This window comes from Perca fluviatilis, chromosome 1 (genome assembly GCF_010015445.1).
Source record: "Perca fluviatilis chromosome 1, GENO_Pfluv_1.0, whole genome shotgun sequence".
In the NCBI taxonomy this organism is placed as follows: domain Eukaryota; kingdom Metazoa; phylum Chordata; class Actinopteri; order Perciformes; family Percidae; genus Perca; species Perca fluviatilis.
This window is the reverse complement of record NC_053112.1, coordinates 42,018,877-42,032,405: the sequence shown is the minus strand read 5'-3', so window position 1 is coordinate 42,032,405 and position 13,529 is coordinate 42,018,877. Positions and strand designations below refer to the sequence as shown.

General features: G+C 42.4%; 1 protein-coding gene across 2 annotated transcripts in view; it reads left to right on the top strand.

The window, feature by feature from the left end:
- Positions 1-13,529, top strand: part of LOC120565855 (glycine receptor subunit beta-like) — a 123,587-nt gene that overhangs the window by 72,415 nt on the left and 37,643 nt on the right. For both annotated transcript variants that reach the window (XM_039811914.1, XM_039811920.1), the window contains 2 exons: positions 371-508; positions 9,326-9,478. In XM_039811914.1, coding sequence (XP_039667848.1) covers positions 371-508; positions 9,326-9,478 — 291 coding nt within the window. The remainder of the gene's footprint in view (positions 1-370; positions 509-9,325; positions 9,479-13,529) is intronic.

Genomic DNA, 13,529 nt, shown 5'->3' with positions numbered 1-13,529 from the left:
CATCTCCGTGTGTATAGTAGGCTAGTTGGAGCTGGTTACCTCCAGGATCTGTGCTAAACTAGGCTAGCGGTGGATGCTCCAAACAGAGTTACGACCCGCACGGAGATGAGAAGGGTATGTATGGACTTATCTAACTCTGGGGGATATGGTGAATAAGCTAAAGTCCCAATAAGTCGCCGTGTTCCTTTAAGACTAGAAAAGCGCTATATAAATGCAGTGCATCGTATACAGCCTATTTAAAAAGAAAATCAAAAAATCATAAAAATCTTAACATATAATGTACGAATAATGTGTTTGAAATCTATTCCTGGTGTGGTAAAACTGGGGATGCTGAACATATAGATTATTAATTTTCATTTTTATGTTATAGTTGGCTATACCACCAGTGATCTTGTGTTCATGTGGCAGTCTGACCCAGTTCAGATGGATGAGATTGCTCTCCCTCAGTTCGACATCAAACAAGAGGACATCAAATATGGGAACTGCACAAAGTACTACAAAGGAACAGGTTAGTATTTATGAGATGTAGCAAATAAGCAAGTTACAACTGCCACTACAAAGGTCCTGCAGGATGTAAAGGGGTTTTAAGCCCATTCTACAACATGACCCAAATCCCATTCAACCAGCACTAGAGTTATCTGAAAGTGTCATATTTTGCAGTCTCCTATTCTATGTGCTTCTACACAAAGTGTAAATTAAAGGTCAATGTGCTAGTAATATGACTGCCTGGTGGACTACAATGTGAAATCTCGGCCGTTTGGTTATTCGTATCACTATATGTCAACTAGTCCCATTTCTTTACAATGATGATTCAAAGCTCTGCTCATTCTGACACATGGCTTAGATCTTGTTGTTGGGGCGTTGTCTGCTGTCTGGGACATGACACAGACACACACGTACCGTCCTGCTATTATGATGCCTGTACTTTTATCAAAGATAAGGCTGAACACTTCTTTAAAAAATGTCGGGTCTCCTTCATTAGGTGCATAGATGTTGCATAGCAATCATCTATTACTCCATTTACTGATATATGTACAGTATATATGTGCCCCTTGAGTCTTAATATTGAGAGGTGGGTGGGAAATGTAGTACTCTACTTATTAGTATTTGCACACCTTCTTTTTGCTCTATGTGAGAAGAGAAGAAGACTTTGTTTGACCATCTTTTACTGAGTTTTTTATGCTGATGAGTTTCCTGAAATAAGCAATCCCACATCCAAGCTGTTAGCTGGCAAAGAATTTTCTTTTTCTTCACATGGCTGTGCAGGCACTATACATTATAGCTAGCTAACTTAACTCCCATCTAGTGAGTATGCATTTGTGAAACTTCGGGTTCACTTAGCTTGAGGCAGAGTGAAGAGAAGGCAGATAAAGGTGAGGGAGGGAGAAGAAGGGGTCAGCTGCTTTAACTATACTGATCCATTGACTTCACACACCATTATCTCACAGAATGGTAAACAACAACAACAACCAAACAACCAAACAAACAACCAAACAACCAAACAAACAAACAAACAAACAATGTTCAGCATCTTATTAAACATATTGTCTACAAAGATAAAAGTTGAAAAGGAGTGTCCAGGAAGTCGGTTATGCCGTGGTTTTCAGCATACACAATGTACTTTAGCAATAGGAATCAAACACCAAAAAATTGTAAACAACACAACGTGGTTATTACACTCCTGGGGCCTGTTTCACAAAATCAAGATAAGGGATTAAGCCGGGATTTCCACATTATTCCGGATGAATTTAGCCTTGACTTGGTTTCACGAAAGCGGAGGCACATAAATCACCAGATTTATTCTGTACAGCTAGCCTGCTCCTGACCAGGCTAACAGCCAGGATTTATTTAATCCTGGAGACTTTTCTGATCACCCAGCAGTGGTTTTACCCTATTGTTATCCAGCCTGGTCTCACGGCAGTTCGTGTAAATATCAACTTTATTCTTAATGTATTGATACGTGTTCACGGAGACGTTTTTGTCGGTTTTTACGTGGTGGACAACACGAAAATGTGAAGTAATGTATTTCAATGGGAAGCATATTTTGTGGCCACAGCACGAAAATGGCAGGGAGTAATATAAAAAGCCGAAAATCCGCATAGGGACGTTGGTCGGGGTGGTGGATGGGTCAAACAACACAGGACTTTCACCCGGGCGAGTGGGGATCGCGTCCCGCGTGTGGCGCTTTGTTTCCCGGGGATGGCGTCCCTGCGTGTGGCGTTTTGTCCCGCGTGTTACTGTGGCGCATCTCCCGGCATTTAAGGCACCCTTTCCCCGTAAGGTTTTTCCTAAACCCAACCTCCGCCATCCCGTTATTGTGGCGCGTCCCCAGCGGGCCGCCTGGCGGGTGCCTCCCGGCTTATGGAGCTTCCTTTCCGTGAGACCGGGTTGTGTTATCAGCCTGGATTAAAATACAACAGGTGCATATTGCTGTTCATTTAAGTACTGTTATTATTTAAAGTTGTGACCATTATTTTTTTTTCTATAATTGTTCATGTGTCATTGTTACTGTTATATTGCTGTATGAAGACTGCTGTTCACATATTGTTGTTAGAAGTTTGATGAATATATTACGGCAGTTGTTGAGATAATTAGGACAGGCTGATAACATTTCAAATGGGTTTTAAATGAAGTCTGTTACTAAGGGCAATACATACAATGCTGTACATTTCTATAGTTAACCAATGCACCTTGAATTATTTTAGTTGATTATTATTTTTTTTAATTCTTTAACAATAAGGATCATGTTTGTTTCACTTCCATGTGCATTGTATTTGGCATTCTTAGCACACAATTTGTGTTGTCCAGTAAAGTGGGACTATAATTTGGGAGGATTGTACAATTTTAAGAACATTAATTGTACAATCCTCCCAAATTATAGTCTTAGTTCACTGGACCAGTAACTATCTAGTGATGTAGGCTACTGTACATTCATGTAACAACAGGGAGAGGACACCTCAATGGTTTTTGACCTTATATTTTGCTGGGGGGAAATAACTGATGAATATACTCTGTTCCATTCATGTTTACAGTGTGCATGGAATTTATCACTTAATTATCTTTATAGTTTCTAGATTTTAGAGTCCACTTTCTTCAGTGTCTTTATTTTCTATGTCCATATATATGAGGGAGCAAAGCATATAATATGTAGAGAAGGAAACTCGTCCTCTCTAAAAAACAGAGTGAAAGAGATATTTACGCATCATATTCTAACGTAGAAAATTGATCTTCTTGGTAAATTTCCTGAGTAACATTCTCTTCTGCTTACTTTTAAGTCAAAGAGTACAACTGTTAATTTGTGCAAAGTAGCCTAATCCTTGAATGGAATGATTATGACGGCTTCAATTCAGAGCAGTGGTCAGTTTATGTATATATTTAGGCTACTTACGCATTCAGTCGGTCCGTGATCGTCTGCTACGCTTTCTCTCGCTGTTTCATTACAGCGGTCGTGTTTTTTTTCTATTTTACAAATAATGTGTTTCACGTCATCATACACAAGAAGCTGCTGCTCACTCTGTATAAAGTATGTACAATGCGTATTCTCCATTTTGGCATCAGTAAATCTGTGATCGACCTTGCGGTCTTTTGAGGAAAGCCGTAGACGCGCATCTATCTGAATTACTTCAGCCTGGCTAAACCTAGTCGCTCCTCCTCAGCCTGGCTTGGCCTTCGTGAAACACACCAAGCCAGAATGCACAGATTAGACTAGGTCAAGTCTCGCTTTATCAGTTATCCTGGATTTATATATTCTGCTTTTGTGAAACAGGCCCCTGGGGGCCTCCCTAGGGGAGGGTCATGTGTTTTTATTCTTTGTTGATGGGAGGCTCATCCATTTTAGTAGTCTAGGGGGGAGGGTCACCCAACTTTTGTATTCATGAGCAAAATTTAAAAGTGGCTTGTTTGGTGCGCATTTATCCATGTAGCTCCATGTAGCTCTCTCAGTCTCGGCCCCCTATCGCTAGCAGATGGGTCCCTCCCAGTTAGTCAGCCAGACCTGTAGCTTAGAGACCGTGGGATTTCCCAAACTGAATAAATGCCCGCTTGCACATGTAAACACAAAACTGCTTTGCTAGACATCTGCTGAAAAAATAATTGTATTCATTAGCATGATTGCCGTACTGTTTAGTTCAAAAACATCCAAAACACTGTATGAAGACATAGCTGACCACTCGCGCCGCGGTCAGCACCAGCCGGCATCCAGGAAGGCACGAGACGGGAGGTATATCCTTTGGGTCCCGGTGATTATTTGTGAAATTGTGCAAATTGACAGCCTTTTCAAGGCATATGAGAAGGAAGGAGTGGTAGCATGCAAGCTCCAAAATTGACGTTCGTCTGAGAAATGGAGTTTTGGATAATGTTCAGCTTCGGCAGTTTTACCTATGCTAAAATATACAATGACTGAGGAAGCCTAGTGACAAGTCCATAGCAACCAGTGTTGAATTACCCAGTGCGCTTTGTTGATGTGTAAATGTTTTATTGTTTTATTTCATGTGAATACTAGTTTACTAGAGGAGTAACTTAGTATTTGAAGTAACGCAGGAAGTGTACATTTAGTTTCCATGCTTATTGTGTTTCGACAACAATGTTAGTGAGTAAATCTACTGAAATGGCCACCGCACCATAACAGAGGAGTGTGATGCGTCAGATGAGAATGCAGAGGTTTGGACACATATGTTGTGGCTGTAAAAAAACAATGGGAATCTGTACATCTTTGTCAAGCTCAAACCAGTACAATACATTGTTGGGGAGGGTCATCCCTTTTCTCCCAGTCATTTTGGAGGGTCATCCAAAATTTATTTCTGGTGAAGGGAGGGTCAGGTCTATTTTGACTAAAGGTCCCAAAACTTCTCCGGTGGCCCCTTAAATAAATAACGAACAGTCCCTAAAATAATTAAAGGGGTGATAGAATGATTATATAGGGTATTTTACACTGTTCCTTAAGGTCTCCTAATGGGGTATGTAACATTGGTTGGGCTGAAAATTGCCCGAATGCTATTTTATTAGGCCCTTAACTACCCTGTGAATATGGCTCTATTTGGAACAAGAGCTTTTCTTCCAAATATGGTATGCTCATGAATATTCAGAATGAGCTGCGCACTGATTGGTTTGAGCAAACTACATAGAAACATATGGGAGACTCGACAGCAGGTCTCATATTTCAGACACTGCAAAGTTATACATTGTTTGTCGGGCTATTTCGTTATTAAATTCACTTCTGAGACTTTTTTAAGCGAGAAATCAACTATATAAAGATCAAATATGGGCCGTTTTACGAAAATTGATGGCTAATTGCAAATTTGGTAAGACTGTGTGTTGGAGTTCAGCCACCGGTGCTGCCTCTCCCCCCGCCGGTGCTGCCTCGCTGCCCGGCCTGCCTTCCTTCACAGACCCCGGCCTGCTATGAGGTACTTGGAGCTCCGTCGTGGCTGGCAGCCCACAGCATGGACTACCAAAAACCGCTGCCCTGACAGAGCTCCAGGGCCTGCAACCCCCTCTTCCTGCTAGCTAAATGGCCCGTTGTGTGAGAGTGAGAGCGCGGTCAGCGAGCTTGTTACACCAGCAATCTCTTACCACATGTTACACACATGTCACGCCACTTATACAACATCTACCTAAATGTCTTATAAAGCTAACAACGGTGTCCGATTTCAAGTTAATGAATATTTGTGAAGATTAGGGGTTTCGTTAGCTGCAACTGTCCCTTCAATCCTAGCTATGTGTAGCTACAAATCACGGATAGTTAGCTTCATTTTTGGCATAATTCGAGTATATTTACAGTTTGAATTTCGCCTCGCCACGTATACAACATCTACCTAAGGGTCTCATAAAGCTAACAATGGTGTCCGATTTGAAGTTAATGAATTTTTGTGAATTTCAGAGGAATTCTAAGAGGCTAGCTAGCTCTCATTGATAGAGCTACATCCAGCCGCAAGCTCTATCAATGAGACTCGTGGACAAGCGGCGTTTATTTCCCCAATCGTTTGTTTAAATAACTCAACACATTATAATTACACACATTTTAAGATTAACTGGAATCTGTGGTAAGAGACTGCTGGTGTAACAAGCTCGCTGACCGCACTCTCACTCACACACACCTGGCATTAGGAATAGGGGAACTGCAGGCCATGGAGCTCTGTCAGGGCAATGTCATTCACTCCAAAAATTCTGACTTTGCGCGAGTATGAAGTGCCTTGGTCTGCCAGCCTTGACGGAGCTCAATCGAGCTCACAGCAGGCCGGGGTCTGTGAAGGAGGCGGCGAGGCAGCAACACAGGCCGCTGAACTCCAACACACAGTCGGACAAAATTTGCAATTAGACATACATTTTTGTAAAATGTCCCATATTTGACTTCTACATTGTTGATTTCTCGCATAAAAAAGTCTCAGAAGTGAATTGAATGGTAAAATAGCAGATGAACAATGTATACAATTTCTGAGATCTGCACGACCTAGATTCAGAAGACTAACTGATCTCAGGTCAGTTGTGTAGCCTATGTAAATGTTGGGGCGTGACAAAGAGAGAGACTAGAGCCAAATGAGGAGGAGCCGCCGAGTTGACGTCAACTAGGCGGCTTGTTGAGATTTGCCCGTTTTTGGAGGCAGTTTCAAATTGTGAGATTTGCAGAGAAAAGAGGTGTCAATGGGATTTAGAGGGTCTATGTATGTCTAGTTACCCACTAAACTGTCATTATTCAACTATGACAAGGTAAAATCGGTTTTGCATTCTATCACCCCTTTAAAGGTGTATTGGTATATGACCTGTCTGCCATTGTTGAGCCACTAACACGTGTATAGCACTTTATATATTATCCTTCATCACTGACTTCATTTAAAACACATTTGCATTTGTATCAGCCTTTTCTAATTATCTCAACAACGGCCATAATATATTCACCAAACTTCTAACAACAAGCAGTTTTCATACAGCAATATAACAGTAAGAATGACTGTCACATGAATAATTATAAAAATAATGGTCACAACTTTAAAGGTCCAGTATGTAATATATTTACTTATTTATATTTACTGTAATAAATCCAAAAATGACCCGAAGATATTAAGGAAACATGCTGCAAGTTGAAATACTATCTTTTCTGAAAACAATGCTAATGCCAGTATTTTCTCCTTTTGAAATTTCCATTCCGTGACGGAATTTCTGTTGCCTTTTTATTGTGGTGGTGCATGCGCTTAGCTCTGAGTCAACCTACTCCGAGTTGATTAAACCAACTCAAATCAATTGTTCTGGAACCGAAAACTCTGAGTTTCCCATCTCAGGGTAAATCAACTCAGACTTCAGGGTTAGACTCAGAGTTTGTTAAACCTCCTTCCTGAAACAGACCCCAGGCAGTGTTGCCAAGTCCACTTATTATAAGCGACTTTGGGCTTGTTTTTCTGTAAAGTCACTTACAAATATTGGTAGTCGCGGGTCACGTTTTTTTTGGTCTTGTTTCTAAAGTGTAGTTGCTTATTTGGGCTTGTTCCCAGCTCCATAATAAGTTGTCAAGCAGATATTTTCTATATGTTATTTAAACGTAGGAGTTTGTCTTGCCTGTCCCTCCCCTTTCCCCATACACACAGGAGACAGTAGAGTTTTTTCCCACCCACATCCTGCTTCTAATTGGCTCTGACCCAGATGGCAACAAGTACTAGCCAATCAGAGGCAGAGCAGGGCAATCTGTTTTTTTTCTGTTTAGGAAAACGTCAGTGAGTGATGAGAAAGATAATGGTGGTGTTAATCTTCATATATATGAGGCTAAAGTGTTATGAGTCTTAAGAAATTTGTTTTAGACCAAGCCTCATCCTCACCTGTTCAAATGGTTTTGTCTGGAATGGTTTTTAAACCAGTTTAGTTTATTTAAGTCTTTTCTAACTCACTCATTTGTTTATCAGAGCAGGAGCCACTTTATTGCTGCACACTAAGATTATCAATAACGTATCCTGTTTCTGGGTTATAGTTATTTAAAAATGGGATCTTCTGCAGTCCCTGCAATAATAAATAACGAATTTGTGAATTCAGGATGATATTTATTTGTGTGTGCAAATTTTAATTATCAGAGGTTTACTGGGTATATAATGTACTTGGTACATCAGTCTATATTTGATATCCCATCAGTTTTCTTATGTTAAATAATGTTAAAAGGTGGTTTAACTCCCTCTTATGATCATTGTCGTGAAGCTCAGGGGGGAGAAAAATAAATAAACTACCGTGTGCACAGTTTTGCAATTAACTCACCGGCCGCTGAACTCCGACACATAGTCGGACAAAATTTGCTATTAGCCATCCATTTTCATAAAATGGCCCATTTGAGCTTTACATAGTTGATTTCTCACATAAAAACGTTTCAGAAGTGAATTTTGTAATGGAATAGCAGAGATCTGCGTGACCTAGATTCAGAAGACTAACTGATCTCAGGTCAGTTGTGTAGCCTATGTAAATGTTGGGGCGAGACTGTTCTCTTAATACACCCATGGGTGTGACAAAGTTACAGGTCTTGGGAGGTTGACGTCAACTTCCAGCTTTGTTGAGATTCGCCCGTTTTCAGCGGCAGTTTCAAAATATGAGATTTTCATAGTAAAGGGGTGTCAATGGGATTTTGAGCTTCTATGTATGTTCTATTTACCCACCGTCGTTATTCAACTATGACAGGGTAAAATCGGTTTTGCATTCTATCACCCCTTTAAACCAAGAGAGGGAGGCTGTAAGTTTGCAGTGTGCTTAGCGATTGTTACCGTAATTCTAAGCAAATAAAGTTTGTTCAGTCAGTTGAAGAGGACAGCAAGGTAGTGTTATTTTTAACGGTTCCTATCGTAATTCCAAGCCTAGGAAGTGTGTCTGTCCGTTGGGGGGAGAGGACAGCGAGGTTGTTGTGTTTTTAGCAGTTCCTACCGTAATTCTAAGCCTAAGAAGTGTGTCTGTCCATCGGCGGGAGAGGACGCAGAGGTTGTTGTTTTTAGCGGTTCCTACCTTAATTCTAAGCTGAAAAAGTGTGTCAGTCAGTTGGGTACAGAGCTCCGCGTGAGCACAGGCTTTTATGACTGTCAATATAGCCAGCATCTAACGTTAGCTACCTCGCTGTGCTGTGAAGTAATATCCTATGTGAGACAAGCATCTAGCAACATTGTTGTGGATGCTGCGGTCTCAGCCTGGCAACCTCCGTGAACTTCGAGTCAGGCTAGCTGCACAGAATAAATCTCCATGGTAATTTAGGTGCCTCTGCTTTTGTACAACCATGTCAAGGCTAAATTAATCCAGGATACCTGGAATATCCCGGCTTAATCCCTTATCCTGGTTTTGTGCAATACCCCTCTGCTCTCTCTGTTTCCAGGATACTACACCTGCATTGAGGTGATTTTCAAATTGCGTCGGCAGGTTGGCTTCTACTTGATGGGAGTTTATGCTCCAACTCTGCTGATTGTTGTTTTGTCCTGGTTATCATTCTGGATAAACCCTGATGCCTCAGCTGCACGGGTGCCATTGGGTGAGTACCACACATATACATTTTACATGCTGTATTTGCAATTTACATTCATGTATGCAGTATTCAAATCTTTACAGAAGTAATGTACAGCCTTCATCACTCCCATTTAGGTGCACCACACAAAGCCGAATTCTGCTAGTGGCCATGAATGGCTGAAAAATCAGCATAGGTATACATCAATAAAAACTTTAGCATGGATTTAGCTAAATTTGTAAGCTATATGCCTATTGACAAATCTTGTCAATTTCCCCATCTGACTGTTGACATTTCATGACTTCTCAAAGATATGCCCTTGCGACCTGGTGATCATCATGAACCGTTAGCAGGTATACCTCCATATGATCATTCATCTCCGTTGTTGCCATGTTTGTATATTCTAAAGTTACGTTTAATCAAGCGAGATTTCCGGTTTTGAGATTCGGGACTGTGGGTGTTTGTTAATGCAATCTGTTAGTGTGTGGTGTGCTGTTCTGGTCAAATCATTGCTCTTCATACACTTTAGAAACAAAACTATTAAATCTATCATTGCATGTATGTAACATTGGTTGGGCTGAAAATGGCCTGGTTGATATTTTATGGGCCCTTATGCATCCCTGTGTTTTGGCCATATTTGTAACAAGAGCTTTTCTTCCAAATATGGTATGCTCATGAATATTGCGCACTGATTGGTTGAGCAAATCCCCATACACACACATTAGAGATGTGCGCTGATTGGTTGAGCAAATCCCCATACACACACATTAGAGAAGTGACAGAATCTCATATTCCAGACACTGCAATATTTCATTACCAAATTCACTTCTGAGACTTTTTTATGCGAGAAATCAACTATATAAAGCTCAAATATGGGCCGTTTTACGAAAATGTATGGCTAATTGCAAATTTGGTAGACGTGTCGGACTTTAGGAGCTCCACACAGTCTGACGAGAAAGCGGCAGCCTGCTGGGCTCCATACCCAGGGCAAAGTCACCCTTTGTGGATTACTGCACTACCGGGACTCCGTGGCCGGCTGCCGGCATAACTATAATATATTTAGGGCCCGAGCGCCGACAGCGGCGAAGGCCCTATTGAAACTGAAGGAATTATTAGGGCCCGAGCGCCGACAGCGGCGAAGGCCCTATTGAAACTGAAGGAATTATTATTAGGGCCCGAGCGCCGACAGCGGCGAAGGCCCTATTGAAACTGAAGGAATTATTATTAGGGCCCGAGCGCCGACAGCGGCGAAGGCCCTATTGAAACTGAAGGAATTATTCTTTCTTTCTTTCTTTCTTTCTTTCTTCTATTATTTTCCCGTCAAATGAATTGGCTTTTTGAGGGGCTTAATATATTCAAAAACTCACCAAATTTGGCGGTCGCATCAAGTCTGGTGAAAATTTACGTATTTTAAGGGTTTCGGGAATAGGCGCACAAAAATGGCTCGCTAGAAAATTGAGCCCCTCCAGTGCGTTTAACGTAGACTCACGAAACTTGGTACACATATGTAACATGTCAAGATGTACAAAAAACTTCATTAGAGCCATACCCTAAACCCAACAGGAAGTCCGCCATTTTGATTTCAAAGTTCGAAATTAGTGCGATTTTGGCCATTTCCACATGTCGTACTTTAACGAACTCCTCCTAGAGATTTCATCCGATCAACTTCAAACTCAGTCTGTACCATCTTAAGATGTTAAAGATGAAAAGTTGTTAAAAGAAAAACTTTTCGTCATAGGGCGCCGTCGCGGGCGGGCGGCCATTTTGTGCGCGCTTCACGAAACAGGAAGTGGGTGTAACTCGAGTTTCGTACCGATTACCTCAAAACTTTTCAGGATTCATAAGAGTCCAACCCTGAGGACAAATAAAGGCCGATATTTACTTAAAGTCATAGCGCCCCTAGTGGCAACAGGAAGTAGGCCTAAAAGTCAAGGTGCTATTAACTTCGAACTCCTCCTAGAGATTTCATCCGATGGACTTCAAACTTGGGTCTGTACCATCCCAACACTTTAAGGATGAAAAGTTATTAAAAGAAAAACTTTTCGTCAGACGGTGTGGGCGCGTGGCGGGGGGCCATTTTGAGTGTTTAGCGATGACCAAAGAAGTTGTTGTAACTTGAGTGTACGTTGTCGTATCTGCCCGAAATTTCTCACGATGGACAAGGGTCCGGGCCTGAGGACACCTACAGGCCAAAATTGACTTTTGGTCATAGCGCCCCCCCCCCTGGCCACAGGAAATCTGCCTTATATGACAAACATCATCCGATTTACATGAAACTTAGAATGTGTGGTCTACATGTGATACTGAGCCGCCCCCTATAATATGACCACGCCCACTTACTCAGGCCACGCCCCCTTTCATAACATTTGAACCGTTTAAGGTAGAGACTCGTGTGAGGTGTCATTGAACTCAGCAGAGACTTCCTTTTTAATTGGTTATGGTTTGACCCGCCCCCTATGATTAAGCCCCGCCCCCTTTCATAAAATTTGAACTTTTTAAGATAGACCCTTGTGTGAGGTATCAATGAACTCAGCAGAGACTTCCTTTTTAATTGGTGATGGTTTGACCCGCCCCCTATGCTTTAGCCACGCCCCTTTTCACAGCTAATGAACCGTATGACGTAGAGTCTTGTGTGAGGTATCGTTGAACTCGGCGGGGAGTTCCCTTTTAATTGGTGACGATTTGCGGCGTCCGAGTGCCGCGCGAATGCACGGTCGCAAGGAGCGGCGTCCGCCGGTAACCCCGACGCGCGCAGAGGCGCGAGGGCCCGTCCGTCGCTGCTCGCAGCTTTAATTACAGTTTGAATTTCGTCACAGCACTTATATCACAGCTACCCCAAGGTCTTACAAAGCTAACAAAAGCTAACAGTCCGATTTGAATTTAAGGCATTTTTATGAACGTGAGGGGTCTTGTTAGGAGGAGCAGCTAGCTAGCTATATGTCCCATTCAATACTAGCGGCTAGCTAGCTACACTTTCGGCATAACTAAAGTATATTTACAGTTTGAATTTCGTCATGGCATATATATTACAGGTTCCCCAAGGTCTTACAAAGCTTAGCTAACACTTTAATGCATTTTTGTGAATTTCAGAGGTCTCGTTAGGAGGAGGCTAGCTAGCTCTCATTGATGGACTCCAGCTCACCGCGGGCTCTATCAATGAGACTCGCGGACAAGAGGCGTTTATTTCCCCAATCGTTTGTTTAAATAACTCAACACACATATCCATTATAAGATTAACTGGAACCTGCGGTAAGAGATTGTGGGCGTAACAAGCTCGCTGACCACGCTCTCAGTCACACACCGGCCATTTAGCAGGAAGAGGGGAGGGAGAACAGCGAGCTGCAGGCCCTGGAGCTCTGTCAGGGCAGCGGCGTTTGGTAGTCCAGTTACCCAGAAAGGGTGAGTTTGCACGGGTATTGAGCACTGCGGGATTCTGGCTGTGACGGAGCTCAATCGAGCTCACAGCAGGCCGGGGTCTGTGAAGGAGGACAGGCAGGGCGGCGATGTAGCAACCCAGGAAGCACCGGCCGCTGAACTCCGACACACAGTAGGACAAAATTTGCAATTAGCCATACATTTTTGTAAAATGGCTCATATTTGAGCTTTACATAGTTGATTTCTCACATAAAAAAGTTTCAGAAGTAAATTTTGTAATGGAATAGCAGAGAGACCCACGGGAGATGGTGTACAGAGAAAAGAGGAGGGGACCCAGGACTGATCCCTGAGGAACCCCAGTTTTGAGTGGGCAAGGTTCTGAGCTAGATCCTCTACAAGTTACCCGGTAGGTTCGGTCTGCCAGGTAGGATGTGAGCAATGAGAGTGCAGAGCCTGAGACACCCAGATTCTGGAGTGTCGAAATGAGGATCTGGTGGTCCACTGTGTCAAAGGCAGCAGAAAGGTCCAGAAGGATGATGACGGAAGAGAGAGAGGTTGTTCTAGCGATGTAAAGCTGCTCATGGACAGCAAGGAGGGCAGTTTCTGTTGAGTGACCAGCCTTGAAGCCAGACTGGTGGGGATCAAGAAGGTTGTTCTGGTGGAGATAGGTAGAGAGTTGATTATAAATGGCACGCTCAAGAGT